The sequence below is a fragment of the Lynx rufus genome, unplaced genomic scaffold, assembly GCF_022079265.1.
Source record: "Lynx rufus isolate CCGP_SWC_20201006 ecotype Redwood Valley unplaced genomic scaffold, mLynRuf1.p SCAF_15, whole genome shotgun sequence".
Classification (NCBI taxonomy): Eukaryota; Metazoa; Chordata; class Mammalia; order Carnivora; family Felidae; genus Lynx; species Lynx rufus.
In genome coordinates this window covers 31,560,402-31,585,370 of record NW_025814829.1, presented here as the reverse complement: position 1 = coordinate 31,585,370, position 24,969 = coordinate 31,560,402, and the positions used below count along the sequence as shown (strand labels likewise).

Sequence of the window (24,969 nt, the reverse complement as noted above, 5' to 3'; positions counted from 1 at the left end):
ACCAACAGAGCCACCCAGGTGCCCCTAAATTATATTTAATTGTTTTTATAACTTGATTTTTTAAAAATTTGAAAAAATATAATTTACATGGTATAACATTCAAAAGGGTATATACAGTAAAGAATCTCCCTCCCTGGGACAGTCAGTGTTTTCAGTATCTTATCTTTACTTCCAGAGATGTTATATGCATAGACAAGAAAATATGCTTATTTTCTATTTTTATACAAATGGCAGCAAAATTATTCATTGGAATACTGATGTACCTTAATATCACCTCTTTAAAAAGAACATTTAGTTAAGAAAAGTTTGTATAGCCAACTGAGAAGATAACACCTAGTTTTCTACTTGGGAGACTGTAGACCTAGGACACATTCTCCACATTGGGTTGTAGGAGATGGGCGGAAGGCTACATGTGTCAAACTCAAGAACTCATGGGACGTCCCGGTGAAAAGCTCATAGGGGTCTTACAGTCGGGAGAAAAGTCTAGTTTGGAAGGATGGACTTATAGGTTATTAATGTATAGATATGGTGGTTAAAGCCACGTTAATGGATTCAGCTGTCAGGGAAAGGGGTAGGTGGAGAAGAGAAAAAGGCCCAGAGCAATGCCTTTTTAATAATTATTAAATGTCTAATATTAGATATCTAATTAGGAATAGAGTTATTGTGGGAATCAAGGGAGAACAGTCCCTTCCACATGGTTTACTCAGGGTTCAAGTCTGGCAAATATAAGGGAAAAAAGTTTATTGAAAGGTTGTTAGGTACTCACGGAATTCTTGGGAAGACCCAGAAGATATTGGGAGGCTATCTGGCAAAATCATATTCTAGAACTGGTGCTGTGAATATGCCACTGCTGCTATTGGACGTGGACTTGCAATGTGCAGGATCGATAACCACCATCACTGGACCCTGGGCACCAATTCCAGAACCACCACCTGCTACCTCTGGGAATGGGTGATGCTGCCATGCTCTTGCAAAAGGGGTCCTGCACAGTTCTCCATTAGATACTATTCAGTGATGGGGGTGGGTGTCTCTGGTGGTAGATTCTAGGTCATGTGCCCACACTTTAGCTGCAGCAAGGGTTGGAGAAAGAAGATTTGTGATCTTCAGCTTCTGGGGTGTGAAACAAGTTCTACTTTGTAAGGTGGTGATTCCTTAAATTCAGGAAGACAGGTTAGACACTGTGTGGCCATGAATAATGTTAAATGTCCATTACAGATGTCAAATGCTGTAGGGTATAACAATTAGAAGGTAACTGGTGATCTTCAAGATAGTAAATTTCTGACAAGTGGTGGGAATGGACGTCTGAATGCAGTGGATTGAGAAATGAGGGGGAAATGAGGAAATTGAGCCATTGTGTGTTGATTATGGTTAGAAGGAAGGAATATTAGGAAGGGGAGGGGAGTTATTATATCTGGAAAGGTGTGTAGGTCTTGAAACAGTGGTATGATCTAGTCTAAGAGAAATTAGTCTTTGAAAGGGAGGTTTGAAGACAAAGAGAAGAGAGAGAAGTGTGGATAGTTGATGGAATGATGCCTGTGAGCAGGTGGAGGAATAGGCTTTGGTGTAGTGTGGAAGGACGTGCAAAAGCACATACTTGTATTTGTGGAGATGGGATGTAGAGGGAGAGTTGACACTAACAGCCTCTACTTTCTCTGTGTGTGGGGAGATAATGTTGGCTTAGAATGAGAATGGCACAGGTCAGGTGGGGTCTTGAAAAGAGTAGTGAAGATTTGGAATATCTTTTGGCGTGAAGGGGAGAAAGGGTTGTTCAAGGAAGAGAAAAAGGATGGGTTAGGAAAATCGAGGGACCCAAATGAGAATGGAAATGATAGGTAGGCCCCCGCTGTTGGATCCCATGCAGCACCAGATTTGGCAGGAGGGCAAGAAGAGAGCTTTTTGGTTGGTAGGGAGATGGAAGTGATGGAAGTGATGTAACAGGGTCTAGTATGATGGGAAAAGAAGTGAAATCTAGAGAGTTGATGGTTGGAAAAGATACAGATATCAAAGAGAAGCCAAAGAGTAGATTGGGTTGGATGGGGATAAAGGAGAGAGTGGAGAAACAGAAGGAAGCATGTAATCATCATGTTGAATGCTGGGTGTGTAAGATTTCAGAGAGGGAGTGGTTTCCAATGATGACTAGGCTCAGAATGTGAAGAGGAGGTGAAGGTCACTAGGAATAGAGAGGCTGGAGTGTTGAATAATTTTTCTTCATGGACATTGAAGGTTCCCAGGCTGATAGCAGGAGATAGGCTGAAAATCCAGGTGCAGAGATTTAAGGGATGAAAGGACAAAGTTGATAAGTGGGATAATTAGTGAAAGATTAAGTTAAATTATGGCATATTTGTAAGCATTCAACAGATGGTAGCCATCAATAATCAGATGGCTGTAATGAGGAGGTGTTTTTGCTAGATGGCATGAATCTTAAAGGAGGGGATTTTGTTTTGTTTTGTTTTGTTTTTTTGGAGTGCCAGCCAACTCTTGTTTGGAAGATGGAAGTGTGGAGATTGAAAATTCCCTGCTCTGAACTCCAGGATGTAAGGGAAAAGCAGGGTGCTCAGGGAGAACTGGCTTCAACTAAAGCAAGAAGATGGTAGGAAAAATCCAGGAGGTTGTTGAGGCTGGGAGTTTTTTTTTTTTTAATGTTTATTTATTTGAGAGAGAGGGAGAGGAATGGGGGCAGAGAGAGAGAGAGAGAGAGAGAGAACAAGGGAGGGGCAGAGAGAGAGAGAGAGAGAGAGAGAGAGAGAGAATCCTAAGCAGGCTCCATGCTGTCAGCCCTGAGCCTGACATGGGGTTGGATCTCCTCAATGATGAGATCGTGACCTGAGCCAAAATCAAGAGTCAGATGCTTAACTGACTGAGCCATCCAGGTGTCCCGAGGCTGGGAATGGTTTCCAGAAGACTCGCAGGGAAACATGTGAAGAAGGCCTTTAGCTGCAGGAGATTGCAGGAGCAGAGTAATCATGTGCGGTTGAACACAATAAAAAAATCAAGTTTGCCTGCAGAATCTGTTATGGATGCCATCATGTCACCACCCCAGGGAAATTATTCAAGGACCTGAAAGACTGGGTAGATCTTTTCAATAGCACATTGTCATTAGTCTGTGACAGTGTTATATCAATACATATGGCAGATGAAAATATGAACCAAAAGTTGATGAATCTGGCTAATTGAGAAAGTAACGTATAGATAGCTCAAGTTAACAAAATGATTTATTTAGTCTGGGTAAATAGGTAAAACTTGATAGTTCACATACTGTCTGAATAAGATAATTGCCAAATGTCCATTTCAATATCACTACAGCTGAGTTTATTGAGGTTTCAGAAGTCTTCCTTGTAGTCATAGTTGTTGGCCTTTGGTGATGAGGATGGCATGGGTTCTCACCATCCCTTCATCCATGTTAGTTCAGCTTGAAAGTCTTGGTTCTTCATAATTTTAAGGTTGTGATAAAGAACTTTCTGGTACAATCTGGAATGTGAGATAGGCTTTCGGATACAAGAAACTCCTGGGGAAATGTGATTCTCTACCATATGGTGCTATCATGTTTTAGCATACTAAAATTAAAAACAAATTTAGAGTATTCTGTTTATCCCATCTAGAACTTGAAGCAAATAAGGAAGAAAAAACACACAAACTAATATGAAATGATTTTAAATAGCTAGAATTCATGTAATAGCAGACAACTTACACAAAACCGTGTAATAGAGTATCAGCGTATACAGATCAATAACACTATGAGGAAGTGTTTATTTTGTATTGTTCTGGAGACCTCTTAAAATGAGAAAGAATTCCTTAATAATCCAAACTCTTCAATTCGATTTAGAAAATGTTTCAGACCTTTTCTGAGAAGCTGCTGGCTTTAGATCCTGTGTAGCTTTGTTAGTCTTCCAGGGCAGCTATGACAAATTACCACAAACTGAGTGGTTTAATACAATAGAAATTATTCTTCCACAGTTTGGAAACTAGAAATCTGAAGTCAAAGTTTCAATAAGGCTGTGTTCTCTCTGAAGGCTCTAGGAGAGAATCTGTTCCATGCCTTTCTCTTAGCTTCTGGTTTTGCTGGTAATCTTTGGCATTCTCTGGCTTGAAGACACATCACTCCAATCTCTGCATTGGTTAAAACAGAAAAAAAACCACGTGGTTTTCTCTCTGTGTGTCCAGCTCTTCTCTTTTTATAAGGTCATCAGTTATACTGGATTAAATATGACCTCATCTTAACCACCTATACCTACAACAACCCCTTTCTCAAATAAGGGGTTGTTTCCTAAATAAGGTCACATTCTGAGGTTCTGGGAAAGACATGAATTTGGTGGGGACACTATTTAGCCCAATACAGGAAGCTTCTAAAGTGAATAGCAAATGACTTCTGTCTTCAGGAAGATGTAGCACCTGCTGTGGTTGGGGAAACTATAGGGCCAAGGCAACGTGTTCAGTTGGTAATGCATACAGAATACTGTGGACACATAGAGGGGTGAGCAACTGGTTGTGAGTCCAGGGTAGACATGGAAGGCTTTAGGGTAGAGGCAGTGGCAGACCTGAAGGATAACTAGTATACCGGCTGGTAGAAAGGGAGGAGCAGGGCATTCTGGGCTAAGGGACTAGTCCGAGCAGGCACGGAGATGGAAGTGTGCATCCACCATGCGGGAAGCTCAAGACGTCTGGGGTGTAAGGCTATAGAAGAGCAGACCTTTGGGTAGTGTGGTTGCATGTGTTGTGTGGCCATTGGGAGGGGAGGGAGAAGGGAGGAGCGAGCAGAGGGAGATACGAAGGGTCATGGGAGCACAGTCATTCATGTCCGTGACTGACTGCCAGAATGGCATCTTAGAGATGTGAAGTGGTTAAGGGGGGAGTTCAAGGAGAAGCTGAATGACCGTTCCTTAGGGAGCTCTAGAAGGCATCCCTGGACTCGGAGGGCTAGACTGGATGACATCTGTTCTCCCTCTCAGCAATCAGGTTCTGTGACTATGAGATAGAAGTATTGTATCTTGCCTCTTGCACTAGTTACTGTGCTCTTACTTCCTCTTTCTTCCTATCAAGCCTCTTCCCCATGCCAGGCACTGCAGCCATAACAGTGAACAGGAAGACAAAGACAGCATCATTTTAATCTTTTCCCTGTGGTATTAGCACAAGGAGTACATAGTAGGTTCTCCTTAAATGTTGCTTTGAATTGAATCTGAGTCGGAAAAATGACAAGGCAGTTTTGCCCTGGGTAATAAGTTCTGCTTCATGGTTGATCTGCTGTTGAAAGATGATCTCGGTAACCTCCTTATGAACAGGTGGAGAGTAGGTGGCTGCTTACATGTGTTTGGTTTCTGAGTCATCAGAAAGGCTCCTTTGCCTCCCAGAATATCTCCTTCATCCAGGCTGTAGGTACTTTTAATTCTACTATTGGAGGTTAGTTTCCCTCTGTTAAAATGCAGATGCCCTCTGGAGAGAAGATATCCATTTACTCTCAGAAGTCATTTGTACCTTAATAGGGGGGGGGGTTTCTTGGCCTTTTCTGCATGGCAGGTTTTTGAGGAAAGCACGTGGAGGGAAAAGGGGACCCAGGGGATGAGTACTGGACATGCCAAAAGTAAACTTTGTCAGAGTTAGCAATTTGGATAGCTGACCCTGGGGATGTAGTCTCTTGGCTTAGAAAAATCCATTATTAACTTATTTGCTGATGTATGTTGGGCAAGAAGTGCTTATTTCTATTGTAAGTTTTATGGCTCCAAAACTGTTATTTATTTTTTAAAAAGTGTAATACTAACTAGAATTTAAATAAAAATTTGAAAAAAAAATAAAAAAGCCAAACCAAAAAAATAAATAAATAAATAAAGGTGCAATAAATCCCATCTTCCCCACTCTCACCTCAACAAAAGTAATTTGTGTGGCAGCCTGATTTGTGGTCTTCATGGACAAGGCTATGCTACATACAGTTTGTGTGTTCACGTATCAGGGAAGGCTAATAATATCTACTGTACCAAATATCCTCAGAGTTTTGGTGGCTTGTTTCAGAGGTTTCTTTTTTCATTCACATCATAATATGATTCAGATTGATTGGGAAGGAGAGGGTGTTCCACATAGTCTTTCAGGGACCCAGGCTTCTTCCATGCTGTATGTTCACCATCTTTATTACTTGGCCTCAGGGTCACACTAGCCTTATCTGGAAGGTATGTCAAAGGGAAGAGAAAGCATACTTCCTTTTAACTGCCTTGACCTGGAAATGATACACATTTCACCTCACATCCATTGATGAGAACCAGTCTCAAAGACCCACCGAGATGGGAAGAGGCTGGGAGATGTCCAGGAAGAGGAAGCAGCCTTGGTGAGCCTCTGACAACAGGTCATCAGAAAGCATTTACACATTTTCCTTCTGTCTGTGACATAACCTGACCCTTGGGGGTTGTTATTAAGGGAACAGGGAGCAAGAGAGACTGGCAGTGACCTGGAAACTGTCCAGTGTTTAGAATGGTGAAAAGTCATTCATTCTGCTTGGTGAAGGACATCATCCTGCTGTTGGATTTTTGCTGTGTGAGGGAGACTGCGGTTGTGGTGCAAAGAGATGTCTCTATTTTGTTTGCTTGTTTATGTCCTTTTTCATGGAAGTAGGAAAAGCTATAGGAATTTGGGGATTTTGAATGCAGTGGCTTCTGTAATGTTACATTTCCTCTAATCCACTTCCCTCATTGGGATGAGAGAGGCAATTGTCTGGATGAGAGAGGCAATTGACTTGTCCAAATTCATATAGCAAGTTAGTGGTTTACTTCAGTCTCAGACCTGTTTTCCAGATTTCTACTCTGGTGTTCTTTCCACTACTGCTATTCCCTTGGAGAACCACTATTTGGAGACTAGACATGCGCTGCCAGGGTCCACAGGATGATAGGAGGCTTGATCAGGTGAAATTGGAAGCTTCCTTGTAGCTTGGAGGTTCCTTGATTGTGTTTGAATATATGGTGTCTGATTGTATAATCCCTGGCCTGATGGGAGTGATGTAGTTTCCAAGAATTTGTAACTCTCCTGAGAAAACAGAATCTTAGCTTTTTATTCTTCTCAATTGTGTCTTTAATACATTTTTATCTTTTTAAAACTGTTTGTTTTTTAAATACATATTTTTTTCTAACTGTAAAAGTAACAATTTCAATTTTAGAAATTAAGTAAGTATATTTAGATGTAACAAAAATATATACAAATATAACAAAAAATATTCTGTAATTCCATAACTCAACAATGCAGCAGTAACAACTATTAATATCTTACTTTTCTATGTGTGTTCCCTAGCCATTTATTGAATAAATACTTGTACACTTATATACAGTATAATTAGAATGAAATATTATACAATATGAAATAAATATTATACGACTCTTAAAATATTTCATATTACTTAATATGAAATATTATATAACCCTTAAAATTGTTTTAAAATAGTAGTGGTATGAAATATGCTCATATATATTTGTATACTTATCATAATATAATTAGAATAAAAATCTAATTTTATTTGTCTTGCTTGTCTTTTTTTTTTTATCTGCTTTTTAATGGAAGTGGGAAAAAGCAAATGGAAATTCATATACCTTGGAATAAAATTCAAATTGTATCATGCATAACTGTACAAATATGTATGAGCATTTCTCCATATCATGACTTACATTAAAACATTTTTTAAAGGGTTGCACAATATTTCATCTTGTGGAAATACACCGTGCTGAAGGAAACAGCCCAGGCAGGGAGGAGGGAAGGAGTGGTAGTATCTTTGGTTCTTGGCCCTCATGCTCTGCTCCTCTTCTCCCAGGGCATCAGCAGCCTATTCAGCTCACTGAAGGTTGTCCGGCTGCTACGTCTTGGGCGGGTGGCCCGTAAGCTGGACCACTACATTGAATACGGAGCCGCTGTGCTGGTGCTGCTGGTGTGTGTGTTTGGGCTGGCTGCTCACTGGATGGCCTGCATCTGGTACAGCATTGGGGACTACGAGATCTTTGATGAAGACACCAAGACCATCCGCAACAACAGCTGGCTCTACCAACTGGCGATGGACATTGGCACCCCTTACCAGTTTAATGGATCCGGCTCAGGGAAGTGGGAAGGTGGTCCCAGCAAGAATTCTGTCTACATCTCCTCGTTGTATTTCACTATGACCAGCCTTACCAGCGTGGGCTTTGGAAACATTGCCCCATCCACAGACATCGAGAAAATCTTTGCAGTGGCCATCATGATGATTGGCTGTAAGTATGACAGTTGCTGGGGCTGGGTGGGGGATGGGCAGGGGACATCCTGTTTCACCATAACTTCTATTGGTTGGAAATAGGGTGATGGCTACAACGCTCACAGGATCAGGGTGTAATGACTTAACATAAGCCACATTCTGTTCTTTTTTTTTTTTTTTTTTAGATGAGCTTTAAAGTTTTCCTGATAATTAAAGCATTGCATGTTTGCTGCAAATATTTAGAAAATATTAAAGGGCACATCGAGAAAATCGAGACCAATGAAATTCTACTTCTCAGAGATAACTACTATTACCTAATAAAGTTAGAATGAAATCATCATATACAACTTGGTAACCTGCTTGCTCATAGAACAGTGAATTGTGAAAAGTCTTTCCACGTCTGTTTAAATACAGCTCTAGGTCTGCACAGTCCCTTATGGTACCAGAGAAAGAATATATGGAAAAAAAGAATGTTAGCTATCTCATTAATTATCTTTTATATTTATTATATGTCGAAATGATATTTTTATATAGGGGGTTAAATAAAATATCCCATTATAATTAATTTCATGTTTCTTTTGGATATTTTTAATGAAAAATTTAATTTAATGCTCCTAGGAATATTTTTTTAATTTTTTTAAAATATGAAATTTATTGTCAAATTGGTTTCCATACAACACACAGTGCTCATCCCAACAGGTGCCCTCTTCAATACCCATCACCCTCCCTCCCCTCCCTCTCACCCCCCCATCAACCCTCAGTTTGTTCTATGTTTTTAAGAGTCTTTTATGTTTTGGCTCCTTACCTCTCTAACCTTTTTTTTTTCATTCCCCTCCCCCATGGTCTTCTGTTAAGTTTCTCAGGATCCACATGAGAGTGAAACATATGGTATCTGTCTTTCTCTGTATGGCTTATTTCACTTAGCGTAACATTCTCCAGTTCCATCCACATTGCTACAAAAGGCCATATTTCATTCTTTCTCATTGCCAAGTAGTATTCCATTGTATATATAAACCACATCTTCTTTATCCATTCATCAGTTGATGGACATTTAGGCTCTTTCCATAATTTGGCTATTGTTGAGAGTGCTGCTATAAACATTGGGGTACAAGTGCCCCTATGCATCAGTACTCCTGTATCCCTTGGGTAAATTCCTAGCAGTGCTATTGCTGGGTCATAGGGTAGATGTATTTTTAATTTGTTGAGGAACCTCCACACTGTTTTCTAGAGTGGCTGCACCAGTTTGCATTCCCACTAATAGTGAAAGAGGGTTCCCGTTTCTCCACATCCTTGCCAGCATCTATAGTCTCCTGTTTTGTTCATTTTAGCCACTCTGACTGGCGTGAGGTGGTATCTGAGTGTGGTTTTGATTTGTATTTCCCTGATGAGGAGTGACGTTGAGCATCTTTTCATGTACCTGTTGGCCATCTGGATGTCTTCTTTGGAAAAGTGTCTATTCATGTCTTCTGCCCATTTCTTCACTGGGTTATTTGTTTTTCGGGTGTGGAGTTTGGTGAGCTCTTTATAGATTTTGGATACTAGCCCCTTGTCCAATATGTCATTTGCAAATATCTTTTCCCATTCCGTTGGTTGCCTTTTAGTTTTGTTGATTGTTTCTTTTGCAGTGCAGAAGCTTTTTATCTTCATGAGGTCCCAATAGTTCATTTTTGCTTTTAATTCCCTTGCCTTTGGGGATGTGTCAAGTAAGAAATTGCTGTGGGTGAGGTCAGAGAGGTTTTTTCTTGCTTTCTCCTCTAGGGTTTTGATGGTTTCCTGTCTCACGTTCAGGTCCTTTATCCATTTTGAGTTTGTTTTTGTGAATGGTGTACGAAAGCGGTCTAGTTTCATCCTTCTGCATGTTGCTGTCTAGTTCTCCCAGCACCATTTGTTAAAGAGACTGTCTTTTTTCCATTGGATATTCTTTTCTGCTTTGTCAAAGATTAGTTTGGCTATACTTTTGTGAGTCTAATTCTGGGGTTTCTATTCTGTTCCATTGGTCTATGTGTCTGTTTTTGTGCCAATACCATGCTGTCTTGATGATTACAGATTTGTAGTAGAGGCTAAAGTCTGGGATTGTGATGCCTCCTGCTTTCGTCTTCTTCTTCAAAATTACTTTGGCTATTCGGGGCCTCTTGTGGTTCCATACAAATTTTAGGATTGCTTGTTCTAGCTTCGAGAAGAATGCTGGTGCAATTTTGATTGGGATTGCATTGAATGTGTAGATAGCTTTGGGTAGTATTGACATTTTAACAATATTTATTCTTCCAATCCATGAGCACAGAATGTTTTTCCATTTCTTTATATCTTCTTCAATTTCTTTCATAAGTTTTCTATAATTTTCAGCATACAGATCTTTTACATCTTTGGTTAGGTTTATTCCTAGGTATTTTATGCTTCTTGGTGCAATTGTGAATGGGATCAGTTTCTTTATTTGTCTTTCTGTTGCTTCATTATTAGTGTATAAGAATGCAACTGATTTCTGTAAATTGATTTTGTATCCTGTGACTTTGCTGAATTCATGTGTCAGTCCTAGTAGACTTTTGGTGGAGTCTATCAGGTTTTCCACGTGTAATATCATGTCATCTGCAAAAAGTGAAAGCTTGACTTCATCTTTGCCAATTTTGATGCCTTTGATTTCCTTTTGTTGTCTGCTTGCTGATGCTAGCACTTCCCACACTATGTTAAACAACAGCAGTGAAAGTGGACATCCCTGTCATGTTCCTGATCTCAGGGGGAAAGCTCTCAGTTTTTCCCCATTGAGGATGATATTAGCTGTGGGCTTTTCATAAATGGCTTTTATGATGTTTAAGTATGTTCCTTCTATCCTGATTTTCTCCAGGGTTTTTATTAAGAAAGCATTCTGAATTTTGTCAAATGCTTTTTCTGCATCAATTGACAGGATCATATGGTTCTTATCTTTTCTTTTATTAATGTGATGTATCACATTGATTGATTTGCGAATGTTGAACCAGCCCTGCATCCCAGGAATGAATCCCACTTGATCATGGTGAATAATTCTTTTTATATGCTGTTGAATTCGATTTGCTAGTATCTTATTGAGAATTTTTGCATCCATATTCATCAGGGATATTGGCCTATAGTTCTCTTTTTTTGCTGGGTTACTGTCTGGTTTAGGAATCAAAGTAATGCTGGCTTCATAGAATGAGTCTGGAAGTTTTCCTTCCCTTTCTATTTTTTGGAACAGCTTGAGAAGGATAGGTATTATCTCTGCTTTAAATGTCTGGTGGAACTCCCCTGGGAAGCCATCTGGTCCTGGACTCTTATTTGTTGGGAGATTTTTGATAGCTGATTCCATTTCTTTGCTGGTTATGGGTCTGTTCAAGTTTTCTATTTCTTCCTATTTGAGTTTTGGAAGTGTGTGGGTGCTTAGGAATTTGTCTATTTCTTCCAGGTTGTCCAGTTTGTTGGCATATAATTTTGATAGTACTCCCTGATAATTGCTTGTTTTTCTGAGGGATTGGTTGTAATAATTCCATTTTAATTCATTATTTTATCTATTTGGGTCATCTCCTTTTACTTTTTGAGAAGACTGGCTACAGGTTTATCAATTTTGTTTATTTTTTCAAAAAACCAACTCTTGGTTTTATTGATCTTCTCTACAGTTTTTTTTAGATTCTATTTTGTTTATTTCTGCTCTGATCTTTATTATTTCTCTTCTTCTGCTGGGTTTGAGGTGTCTTTGCTGTTCTGCTTCTGTTTCCTTTAGGTGTGCTGTTAGATTTTGTATTTGGGATTTTTCTTGTGTCTGGAGATAGGCCTGGATTGCAGTGTATTTTCCTCTCAGGACTGCCTTTGCTGCATTCCAAAACATTTGGATTATTGTATTTTCATTTTCATTTGTTTCCATATACTTTTTAATTTCTTCTCTAATTGCCTGGTTGACGCATTCATTCTTTAGTAGGGTGTTCTTTAACCTCCATGCTTTTGGAGGTTTTTCCAGACTTTTTCCTGTGGTTGATTTCAAGCTTCATAGCATTGCGGTCTGAAAGTGTGCATGGTATGGTCTCAATTCTTTTATACTTATGAAGGGCTGTTTTGTGACCCAGTATGTGATCTATCTTAGAGAATGTTCCATGTGCACTTGAGAAGAAACTATATTCTGTTGCTTTGGGATGCAGAGTTCTAAACATATCTGTCAAGTCCATCTGATCCAATGTATTATTCAGGGCCCTTGTTTCTTTATTGATCCTGTGTCTAGATGATCTATCCATGGTTGTAAGTGGAGTATTAAAGTCCCCTGCAATTACCACATTCTTATCAATAAGGTTGCTTATATTTGTGATTAATTGTTTTATATATTTGGGGGCTCCCGTATTTGGCACATAGACATTTATAATTGTTAGCTCTTCCTGATGGATAGACCCTGTGATGATTATATAATGTCCTTCTTTATCTCTTGTTACAGCCTTTAATTTAAAGTCTAGTTTGTCTGATATAAGTATGGCTACTCCAGCTTTCTTTTGAGTTCCAGTAGCATGATAGATAGTTCTCCATCCCCTCACTTTAAATATGAAGGTGTCCTCAGGTCTAAAATGAGTCTCTTGTAGACAGCAAATAGATGGGTCTTGTTTTTTTATCCATTCTGATACCCTATGTCTTTTGGTTGGTGCATTTAGTCCATTTACATTCAGTGTTATTATAGAAAGATACGGTTTAGAGTCATTGTGATGTCTGTAGGTTTCAGGCTTATAGTGATGTCTCTGGTACTTTGTCTCACAGGATCCCCCTTAGGATCTCTTGTAGGGCTGGTTTAGTGGTGACGAATTCCTTCAGTTTTTGTTTGTTTGGGAAGACCTTTATCTCTCCTTCTATTCTAAATGATAGAATTGCTGGATAAAGGATTCTCAGGTGCATATTTTTTCTGTTTGTCACATTGAAGATTTCCTGCCATTCCTTTCTGGCCTGCCAAGTTTCAGCAGATAGATCCGTCACTAGTCTTATTGGTCTACCTTCATATGTTAGAGCATGTTTATTCCTAGCTGCTTTCAGAATTTTTTCTTTATCCTTGTATTTTGCCAGTTTCACTATGATATGTTGTGCAGAAGATTGATTCAAGTTATGTCTGAAGGGAGTTCTCTGTGCCTCTTTGATTTCAATGCCTTTTTCCTTCCCCAGATCAGGGGAGGTCTCAGCTATGATTTGTTCAAGTACACCTTCAGCCCCTTTCTCTCTCTCTTCCTCTTCTGGAATTCCTGTGATACGGTTATTGTTCCATTTGATTGCATCACTTAGTTTTCTAATTCTCCCCTCATACTCCTGGATTTTTTTATCTCTCTTTTTCTCAGCTTCCTCTTTTCTCCATAATTTTATCTTCTAATTCACCTATTCTCTCCTCTGCCTCTTCAATCCGAGCCGTGGTCACCTCCATTTTATTTTGCACCTCATTTATAGCATTTTAGCTCCTCATGACTATTTCTTAGTCCCTTGATCTCTGTAGCAGTAGATTCTCTGCTGTCCTCTATACTTTTTTCAAGCCCAGCAATTAATTTTATGACTATTATTCTAAATTCTTGTTCCGTTATATTGCTTAAATTGTTTTTGATCAATTCGTTAGCTGTCACTACTTCCTGGAGTTTCTTTTGAGGAGAATTCGTCTGTTTCGTCATTTTGGATAGTCCCTGGGGTGGCACAGAACTGCGGGGCACTTCCCCTGTGCTGTCTGGAGTAACTTGTGTTGGTGGGCGGGGCCACAATCAGACCTGATGTCTGTCCCCAGCCCACCACTGGGGCCACAGTCAGACTGGTGTGAACCTTATCTTCCCCTCTCCCAGGGGCAGGACTCACTGTGGAATGGTGTGGCCCCTGTCTGGGCTACTTGCACACTGCCAGGTTTGTGGCGCTGCTTTGATGGGATCTGGTGTATTAGCTGGGGTAGATCCACAAGGTGCACAGGGGCTGGAGGGGCAGGCTTAGCTTGCTTTGCCATCAGTGGTCCCCTGTGGGAGGGGCCCTGCAGCACTGGGAGGGAGGCAGGCAGACCTGTTGGAGGGATGGATCCACAGAAGCACAGTGTTGGGTGTTTGCACCGTGCAAGCAAGTTCGGTGCTGGGAACTGGTGCTGGGAAATCCCTTTGGGGTTTCAGCTGGGGGATGGGAGAGGGAGATGGCGCTGGCCAGCACCTTTGTTCCCCGCCAAGCTGAGCTCTATCTTCCGGGGCTCAACACCTCTCCCTCCCGGTGTCCTCTCGCCCTCCCGCTCTCTGAGCAGAGCTGTTGACTTATAACATTCCAGGTGTTAAGTCCCGCTGGCTGTCAGAACTCACTCCCTCTGGCCCCTCTGCTTTTGCAAGCGAGACTTGGGGGCTCTGCCTTGCTGGGCGGGTGCCCAGGTAGCACGCACCACCTCTCCGCCCTTCCTACCCTCTTCCGTGGGCCTCTTGTCTACGCTTGGCTCTGGAGAGTCTGTTCTGCTAGTCTTCTGGTGGTTTTCTTGGTTATTTAGGCAGATGTGGGTGGAATCTAAGTGATCAGCAGGTGAGCCCAGCTGCCACAAGCCTTCCCAAGCCTCTGGAATACTATTTTCTTTTTAAGTTTATTTATTTGAGAGAGAAAAAGAGACAGAAAACAACTGGAGGTGAGGCAGAGAGAGGGAGAGAGAGAGAATCCCAAGTAGGCTCCGTACTGTCAGCAAAGAGCCCAAAGCAGGGCTTGACCTTACAAGCCATGGGATCATGACCTGAGCCAAAATCAAGATTTGGATGCTCAACTGACTAAGCTGCCCAGGTACCCCAGTGCCATCTTTTATTTAGTTAAAAAAATGTTTTTTGTAATGTTATTTATTTATTTAATTTTTAATTTTATTTTTATTTTATTTTTTATTTTTTAAAATTTACATCCAAATTAGTTAGCATATAGTGCAACAATGATTTCAGGAGTAGATTCCTTAATGCCCCTTACCCATTTAGCCCATCCCCCTTCCCACAACCCCTCCAGTAACCCTCAGTTTGTTCTCCATATGTATGAGTCTCTTCTGTTTTGTCCCCCTCCCTGTTTTTATATTATTTTTGTTTCCCTTCCCTTATGTTCATCTGTTTTGTCTCTTAAAGTCCTCATATGAGTGAAGTCATAGGATTTTTGTCTTTCTCTGACTAATTTCACTTAGCATAATACTTTCCAGTCCCATCCATGTAGCTGCAAATGGCCAGATTTCATTCTTTTTGATTGCTGAGTGATACTCCATTGTATATATATACCACATCTTCTTTATCCATTCATCCATCGATGGACATTTGGGCTCTTTCCATACTTGGGCTATTGTTGATAGTGCTGCTATAAACATGGGGGTGCATGTGTCCTTTTGAAACAGCACACCTGTATCCCTTGGATAAATGCCTAATAGTGCAATTGCTGGCTTGTAGCGTAGTTCTATTTTTAGTTTTTTGAGGAACCTCCATAGTGTTTTCCAGAGTGGCTGCACCAGCTTGCATTGCCACCAACAATGCAAAAGAGATCTTTCTCCGCATCCTCGCCAACATCTGTTGTTGCCTGAGTTGTTCATGTTGGCCATTCTGACAGGTGTAAGGTGGTATCTCACTGTGGTTTTGATTTGTATTTCCCTGATGATGAGTAAAGTTGAGCATTTTTTCATGTGTCGGTTGGCCATCTAGATGTCTTCTTTGGAGAAGTGTCTATTCATGTCTTTTGCCCATTTCTTCGCTGGATTATTTGTTTTTTGGGTGTTGAGTTTGATAAGTTCTTTATAGATTTTGGATACCAACCCTTTATCTGATATGTGATTTGCAAATATCTTCTCCCATTCCATTGGTTGCCTTTTAGTTTTGCTGATTGTTTCCTTTGCTGTGCAGAAGCTTTTTGATGAGGTCCCAGTACTTCGTTTTTGCTTTTGTTTCCCTTGCCTCTGGAGACGTGTTGAGTAAGAAGTTGCTGCGGCTAAGATCAAAGAGGTTTTTTGCTTGCTTTCTCCTCAAGGATTTTGATGGCTTCCTGTCTTACATTTAGTTCTTTCATCCCTTTTGAGTTTCTTTTTGTGTATGGTGTAAGAAAGTGGTCCAGGTTCATTCTTCTGCATGTCGCTGTCCAGTTTTCCCAGCACCACTTGCTGAAGAGACTGTCTTTATTCCATTGGATATCCTTTCCTGCTTTGTCAAAGATTAGTTGGCCATACGTTTGTGGGTCCATTTCTGGGTTCTCTATTCTGTTCCGTTGATCTGAGTGTCTGTTCTTGGGCCAGTACCATACTGTCTTGATGATTACAGCCTTGTAGTATAGTTTGAAGTCTGGGATTATGATGCCTCCTGCTTTGGTTTTCTTTTTCAAGATTTCTTTGGCTATTTGGTGTCTTTTCTGGTTCCATACACATTTCAGGATTATTTGTTCTAGCTCTGTGAAGCATGCTGGTGTTATTTTGATAGGGATTGCATTGAATATGTAGATTGCTTTGGGTTGAATCAACATTTTAACAACGTTCTTCCTATCCAGGAGCATGGAATCTTTTTCCATTTTTTTGTGTCTTCTTCAATTTCTTTCGTAAGCTTTCTATAGTTTTCAGTGTATAGATTTTTCACCTCTTTGGTTAGATTTGTTCCTAGGTATTCTATGCTTTTTGGTGCAATTGTAAATGGGATCGAATCCTTGATTTCTCTTTCTGTCACTTCATTGTTGGTGTATAGGAATGCAACCAATTTCTGTGTGTTGATTTTATATCCTGCAGCTTTGCTGAATTCATGAATCAATTCTAGCAGTTTTTTGGTGGAATCTTTTGGGTTTTCCTTGTAGAGTAGCATGTCATCTGTGAAGAGTGAAAGTTTGACCTCCTGGCCGATTTGGATGCATTTATTTCTTTGTGTTGTCTGATTGCAGAGGCTAAGACTTCCAATACTATGTTGAATAACAGTGGTGAGAGTGGACATCCCTGTCTTGTTCCTGACCTTAGGGGGAAAGCTCTCAGTTTTTCCCCATTGAGGATGATATTAGTATTGGGTCGTTCATATGTGGCTTTTATGATCTCGAGGTATGCTCCTGTTATCCCTACTTTTTTGAGGGTTTTTATCAAGAAAGGATGCTGCATTTTGTCAAATGCTTTCTCTGCATCTATTGAGAGGATCATATCGTTCTTGTCCTTTGTTTTATTGATGTGATGAATCAACATTAATTGTTTTGCGGATATTGAACCAGCCCTGCATCCCAGGTATAAATCCCACTTGGTCGTGGTGAATAATTTTTTTAATGTATTGTTGGATCCAGTGGCTAATATCTTGTGGAGGATTTTTGCATCCATGTTCATCAGGGAAATTGGTCTATAGTTCTCCTTTTTAGTGGGATCTCTGTCTGGTTTTGGAATCAAGGTAATGCTGGCTTCATAGAAAGACTTTGGAAGTTTTCCTTCCATTTCTCTTTTTTGGAACGGTTTCAAGAGAATAAGTGTTAACTCTTCCTTAAATGTTTGGTAGAATTCCCCTAGAAATCCATTGTTTTTTGGGAGATTTTTTTTTCAATATATGAAATTTATGGTCAAATTGGTTTCCATACAACACCCAGTGCTCATCCCAAAAAGTGCCCTCCTCAATACCCATCACCCACCCTCCCCTCCCTCCCACCCCCCATCAACCGTCAGTTTGTTCTCAGTTTTTAAGAGTCTCTTATGCTTTCGCTGTCTTCCGCTCTAACCTCCTTTTTTTTTTCCTTCCCCTCCCCCATGGGTTTCTGTTAAGTTTCTCAGGATCCACATAAGAGTGAAAACATATGGTATCTGTCTTTCTCTGTATGGCTTATTTCACTTAGCATCACACTCTCCAGTTCCATCCATGTTGCTACAAAGGACCATATTTCATTCTTTCTCATTGCCACGTAGTACTCCCTTGTGTATATAAACCACAATTTCTTTATCCATTCTTCAGTTGATGGACATTTAGGCTCTTTCCATAATTTGGCTATTGTTGAGAGTGCTGCTATAAACATTGGGGTACAAGTGCCCCTATGTATCAGTACTCCTGTATCCCTTGGGTAAATTCCTAGCAGTGCTATTGCTGGGTCATAGGGTAGGTCTATTTTTAATTTGTTGAGGAACCTCCACACTGTTTTCCAGAGTAGCTGCACCAATTTGCATTCCCACCAACAGTGCAAGAGGGTTCCCGTTTCTCCACATCCTCTCCAGCATCTATAGTCTCCTGATGTGTTCATTTTGGTCACTCTGACTGGCGTGAGGTGATATCTGAGTGTGGTTTTGATTTGTATTTTTTGGGGGGAGATTTTTGATTACTAGTTTGTTCCTTACTGGTTATGGGTCTGTTCAAATTTCTATTATTTCCTGTTTCAGTTTTGGTAGTGTATATGTTTCTAGGAATTTCTCAATTTCTTCCAGATTGCCCATTTTATTGGCATATAATTGCTCATAATATTCTTTTATTATTGTTTTTATTTCTTCTGTGTTTGTAGTGATCCTCTCCTCTTTCATTCTTGATTTTATTTATTTGGGTCCTTTCCTTTTCCTTTTTGATCAAACTGGCTAGTGGTTTATCAATTTTGTTAATTCTTTCAAAGAATCAGCTTCTGGTTTAATTAATCTGTTCTACTGTTTTTTTTTGGTTTGATAGCATTAATTTCTGCTCTCATCTTTATTATTTCCTGTCTTCTGCAGGTTTTGGGTTTTATTTGCTGTTCTTTTTTCAGCTTTTTAAGGCATAAGGTTAGGTTGTTTATCTGAGATCTTTCTTCCTTTGTTAGGAAGGCCGGATTGCTATATACTTTCCTCTCATGACCGCCTTTGCTGTGTCCCAGAGGTTTTGGGTTGTGGTGTTGTCATTTTCATTGGCTTCCATATACTTTTTAATTTCCTCTTTAACTTCTTGGTTAGCCCATTCATTCCTTAGTAGGATGCTCTTCAGTCTCCAAGTATTTGTCACCTTTCCAAATTTTTTCTTGTGGTTGACTTCGAGTTTCATAGCGTTGTGGTCTGAAAATATGCACAGTAGAATCTCAATCTTTTTGTACTTGCTGAGAGCTGATTTATGTCCCAGTATATGGGCTATTCTGGAGAACGTTCCATGTGCACTGGAGAAGAATGTATATTCTGCTTTAGGATGAATGTTCTGAATATATCTGTTAAGTCCATCTGGCCCAGTGTGTTATTCAAAGCCATTGTTTCCTTGTTGATTTTTTGATTAGATGATCTGTCCATTGCTGTGAGTGGGGTGTTGAAGTCTCCTACTATTATGGTATTACTATTGATAAGTTTCTTTATGTTTGTGATTGATTTGTATATTTGGGTGCTGCCACATTTGGCGCATAAATGTTTACAATTGTTAGGTCTTCTTGGTGGATAGACCCCTTGATTATGATATAATGCCCTTCTGCATCTATTGATACAGTCTTTATTTTAAAGTCTAGATTGTCTGATATAAGTATGGCTACTCCGGCTTTCTTTTGTTGACCATTAGCATGATAGATGGTTCTCCATCCCCTTACTTTCAATCTGAAGGTGTCTTTAGGTCTAAAGTTGGTCTCTTGTAAACAGCATATAGATGGATCTTGTTTTGTTATTCATTCTGTTACCCTATGTCTTTTGATTGGAGCATTGAGTCCATTGACATTTAGAGTGAGTACTGAAATATATGAATTTATTGCCATTATGATGCTTGTAGAGTTGGAGTTTCTGTTGGTGTTCTCTGGTCCTTTCTAATCTTTGTTTCTTTTGGTATTAATTAATTCATTCATTCATCTTTTCTCCCCTCAGAGAGTTCCCCTTAAGATTTCTTGCAGGGCTGGTTTAGTGGTCACAAACTCCTTTAATTTTTGTTTGTCTGGGAAACTTTTTATGTCTTCTTCCATTCTGAATGACAGCCTTGCCGGATAAAGAATTCTTGGGTGCATATTTTTCTTATTCAGCACATTGAATATATCCTGCCTTTCCTTTCTGGCCTCCCGCGTTTCTGTGGATAGGTCTGCTGCAAACCTGATCTATCTTCCCTTGTAGGTTAGGGACTTTTTTTTCCCTTGCTGTTTTCATGATTCTCTCCTTGCCTGAGTATTTTCTGAATTTGACTATGATGTGCCTTGCTGCTGGTTGGTTTTTCTTGACTCTAATGGGGGTCCTCTGTGCTTCCTGGATTTTGATGTCTGTGTTTTTGCCCAGGTTAGGAGAGTTTTCCGCTATGATTTGCTCACATAACCCTTCTACTCCTGTTTGTCTCTCTTCCTCTTCTGGGACCTCTATGATTCTGATGTTGTTCCTTTTTAATGAGTCACTGATTTCTCTAATTCTTAAATCGTGTTCCTTTGCCTTAATTTCCCTCTTTTTTTCTGCTTCATTATTCTCCATAAGTTTGTCCTCTATATCGCTGATTCTGTGTTCTGCCTCATCCGTCCTTGCCGCCGTGGCATCCATCCGTGATTGCAGCTTAGTTTTAGCATTTTTTATTTCATCCCAACTAGTATTTACTTCTTTTATCTCCACAGAAAAGGATTCTAGTCTATTTTCGACTCCAGCTAGTATTCTTACTATTGTGATTCTAAATTCTGGTTCAGACATCTTGCTTGTATCTGTGTTGGTTAAGTCCCTGGCTGTCGTTTCTTTGTGCTCTTTCTTTTGGGGTGAGTTCCTTCTTTTCATCATTGTGAAGGGAGAAAAGGAATTAATGAGGTAGAAAAATTAAAATAAATTAAAATTTAAAAAATATTAAAATTAAAAAGTTAAACACACACACACACACACACACACAAAATTGAATAAATGATGCTAGATCCTAGGTGTGTTTTGGTCTGGGTGTTGAAAGTGGTTTGATAGATTAGAGAAAAAAGGGGAAAAAAAGGAAATCGTTTGAGAATTTGAAAAAAATGAATACACTGAAGTAGACTATAATGAAATGATGGAAGTAAAATAGAATTTTAAAAAAATTTACATAAAATTGAAGAATATAGTAGAAAAAAGTAAAAATATTTTTGATAAGAATTAAAAGTAAAAATGAATTCTCTTGCTGTATTCATGAAAAAGAAATGAAATGAAAAAGAGAAAAAAGCAAAAAGAGGGAATCGTTTGAAAATTTGAAAAAGTGAATACACTGTAGTGGACTAAAATAAAATGATGGAAGTAAAGTAGAATTTGAAAAAATTTACATAAAAGTAAAAAATATAGTAAAAAATTAAAGAAAAATATTTTTAATAAAAATTGAAAATAACAATGAATTTTTTCTCTTTCTGTATTCATGAAAAAGAAAAGAAGTTAAAAAGAGGGAAAAAAATTGAATAGATGGACCTGCTAAAAGATTTAAATACGACTGAAATTACTTTGTTTTCCCCTAGAAGTCAGACTATGAAGTGCTTTTTAGTCCATAAACTATGCCAGCGGTGAGACTTGTGTTCTTGAAGAGCGAGGTTGGCCCAGTTGGGTGGGGCTAAGTGTAATGGCTCGGTTCTCCAGTTGATGGCACTGCTAGCCTACTGGGGTGGAGTGTTGTGGCGCTCCTAGGTGCATATGCGCAGGTGTGGAGCAGTGAAAATGGCGTCACCCAGCTATCTAGTCTCTAGTATCAGAACTCTGTTCTCCCCCATCAACAATCATGCACCCATCCTCTGTCTTCAGCTTTCGTCCACTCCCCGCTTTTTCACTGTCCATGACTAAGCCCCAGGAAGTACCTCTGTCCCTATTTTTGTCTCAGATGTGACTGCTTTTCCCAGCCCCTTACTTCTGAAGGACTGCAGCTTTGAACCGTTCTGCCCCTCTGCTGGAGGGTCTTGGTGTCTCACCAAGCAATGGTCAAATGTCGGCTGCACCCAGGAACGCTTGCTGGACCCTGCTGCTGCCGGTGCCCCGAGACTGTGACCAGGTGCCAGCCCACCCCAGAAAAAGTTCACGAGATAGTGTAGCAGCAGCGTTTCAGGGATTATGGAAAATCACAACACACATCTGGAACCAGGCTTCACCCTTAATGACCTTGTTCCAACACCAGCAAATGTGGGCATTCTCTGGGTCTGCTGGGACCAGGGGTCCTCAATAGTTTCTACCAAATGTCCTTACAGCCATGGAACCACTATTCCCTGTGTGGCCCAGGAACCTCCTGGACCCCACTCTGCTCCTGGGGATTCGCCCTTCCCATCAGAGCACCGCCAGGTATCGAGCTGCAGAGTTGCAGACTCTGTGCTCCCCTTGTTTACAGTTTTAATGGAATTTAAACCCTCTCCTTTCTTCTTTCTCCCTTTTTAGTTTAGTTCTCTCTAGCTGCTTTTGGGTAGGGGTGCTTTACCCGTATTCTCCCTCCCCACCATGTCTTCGTCCTCTCTCCCCCCTCAAAAGCTGTTCCCTGCCCACCGCGGTTTTTCAGTCCCCAAGTTCACCTCTCCGTGCCATGTACCTGCTGAATTCTGTGGTTCAGATTGTGCAGATTGTTGTGTTAATCCTCCAGTCAGTTTTCTAAGTGTGCAGGATGGTTTAGTGTTAGTCTGGCTGTATTTCCAGGATGCAATACACACAAAAAACTTCCATGCTGTTCCTCCATCTTGGCTCCCCCCCCTATTTTTCATACATTTTTGATACCTGCTTGATGGTTAAGAAATTTCCCAAATCCCCATAAAACCCCATAAAACCCCACAGGATAGAAAGGCTCCTGTTCAGTTCAGTAGTGATGGGTTATTGGACTACTTGACTGGACTGAAAACCAAAAACAACCCCAGTTCTTGAGGAAGGTGTTTGTTTGTTTATTTATTTTTAATTTTTTTTAACGTTTTATTTATTTTTGAGACAGGGAGAGACAGAGCATGAACAGGGGAGAGTCAGAGAGAGGGAGACACAGAATCTGAAACAGGCTCCAGGCTCTGAGCTATCAGCACAGAGCCTGACTCGGGGCTCGAACTCACGGACCGTGAGATCATGACCTGAGCTGAAGTCGGCCGCTTAACCAACTGAGCCACCCAGGCGCCCCGAGGAAGGTGTTTAAATACCTGTCAGTTATCTATTGACCATCACATAGCTGTTGCCAGTGGCTGGTCTGGGAACAGCCTTGGGCTAGAAACAATGAACTGCCTTCACTGAAGGGAGTCTTAGGGGGAAGTAGACCTAACTTGCCTGGGGAAAGCATTATGTATTCAGATGGCTTGCACTCAGTTGAAGAGTGCACCCTGTTGGCACTTCCATGACAAATGGCGACATGGGAGAGGACAGTCCTCCCATGAATTCTCAGTGTGGACCGGAGTCTGGTCACACCAGGCAGAGGCTGTTTTGCTTGATGTGCTCCTTCCAAGTGGAGTAGACACATTAATTTCTATACCAACCAGGAAACCCACCAGGGATGCAGCAAGTGGGTTTTGTTACCCCAAATGGTCACATGTGCTGCTTGCCCCTTCCTTTTCTGCAACCACCTAATTATGTCTGATGCAGTTCTTCCACACAGGCCCTCTCTGCAAGGCACAGAGCTGGCCTCTGAGTATTTACTGAATGTGTCTAGGGGTAATTGATTTGTGGGAAGTGTGTGCTGATCGAGCTTTTGGGTTTGTGTCTTACTTTATATGGGTCTTAATAGAGATGATTGCCTGGCCATGGGAAGCAGCGTTAAGTATCTGTGGGTGGCTAATTGCTTTAGCTTAATTAGAACTTGAGGTGCTTTCTCATGTCGTATAAAAGGATTTAAGACCTCGGCTCTTCTAAGATTATTTCAGCCTTACTAGTACAAGTTTTCTAGGTAGTGCTTGTAGCGTTTTTGTGAGCTTGGGGGCACCAGGTAAGCAACAAGATGTGCCAGCCATGTTGTGGGCCTAATTTCTGTCTCTAAGAGGGGGAGATGAGACATTTTGTCAAATGAAATACCTCATTATATCAATTACAGAAAATTTGTTAAGAGTGGTCAGTTAGAAAATGGGCCCCATGTCATGGGCTCGCCAAAGGCTTTCAGATACGAAGAGACTTCATTGCAACTTTTTTCCTGGAAGAAAAGAAAAAAGAAAGTAGCGAAGATAAGCAGTTTGTGTTTCCAAAATTGTTCTTTTAGGAAAAGCGTAATTTCCTGGGTTTAGTCTCTGAGGGAAACCTCAATTATTATCACCTCTTTTCTTTCCCTTACCTTCTCAGAGTTTTATGATCTTCCCATTTCTTTTTTTAAGAAGTGTAATAATACACAGGTAGTCACGTCTGCATTATGCAACCAAGTGTGATGTTTAAGTAGGCAAGTCTACTTAACTGTAATCCTGTTTCCGGAACACTTGTTATTTGCCAGGTGCTGTGATAAGTGCTCCATCCGTGATTTCTCCTGCTCGTAACAACTCTGTACTTTAGAGATTATTATCTCCATCTTGTACAGAATGAACTCAGAAAAGGTAACTTCTTGGGTCACCTGGGTGGCTCAGTTGGGTAAGTGTCCGACTTTGGCTCAGGTCATGATCTCATGGTTTGTGGGTTCAAGTCCTGCATCGGGCTGTGTGCTGATAGCTCAGAGCCTGGAGTGTGCAACGGACTCTGTGTCTCCCTCTCTCTCTGCCCCTCCCCCACTAATGCTCTGTCTCTCTGTCTCTTTCTTTCTCAAAAATAAATAAACATTAAAAAAAATTAACAAGAAAAAAGAAAAGGTAACTTCTTTCCCCAGAACATGGGGCTGGTAAGCAGGAGAGACAGGATTTGGATCCAAGCCCCTCTGAATTAAATGCTAGGTTCTTCCCATGGAGGCCACCTGTGGTCGTGTGGGCTGAGAACACAGACCAGCACAGCAACACCTTGAAAATTCTCTCCATAAATTTTAACAGGTCAACAGTTTCTGCAGTGGAAAGTTTTTGTATGCTTGTTGTTGTTTTAATTTAAGAACAAGATTACGATACAGACT

General features: G+C 40.5%; 1 protein-coding gene across 1 annotated transcript in view; it reads left to right on the top strand.

The window, feature by feature from the left end:
• LOC124509842 (potassium voltage-gated channel subfamily H member 1-like) overlaps positions 1–24,969 on the top strand; it is a 194,677-nt gene that overhangs the window by 134,059 nt on the left and 35,649 nt on the right. Inside the window, exon 7 of the mRNA XM_047076454.1 lies at positions 7,778–8,207. Within this exon, the coding sequence (XP_046932410.1) occupies positions 7,778–8,207 (430 nt within the window). The remainder of the gene's footprint in view (positions 1–7,777; positions 8,208–24,969) is intronic.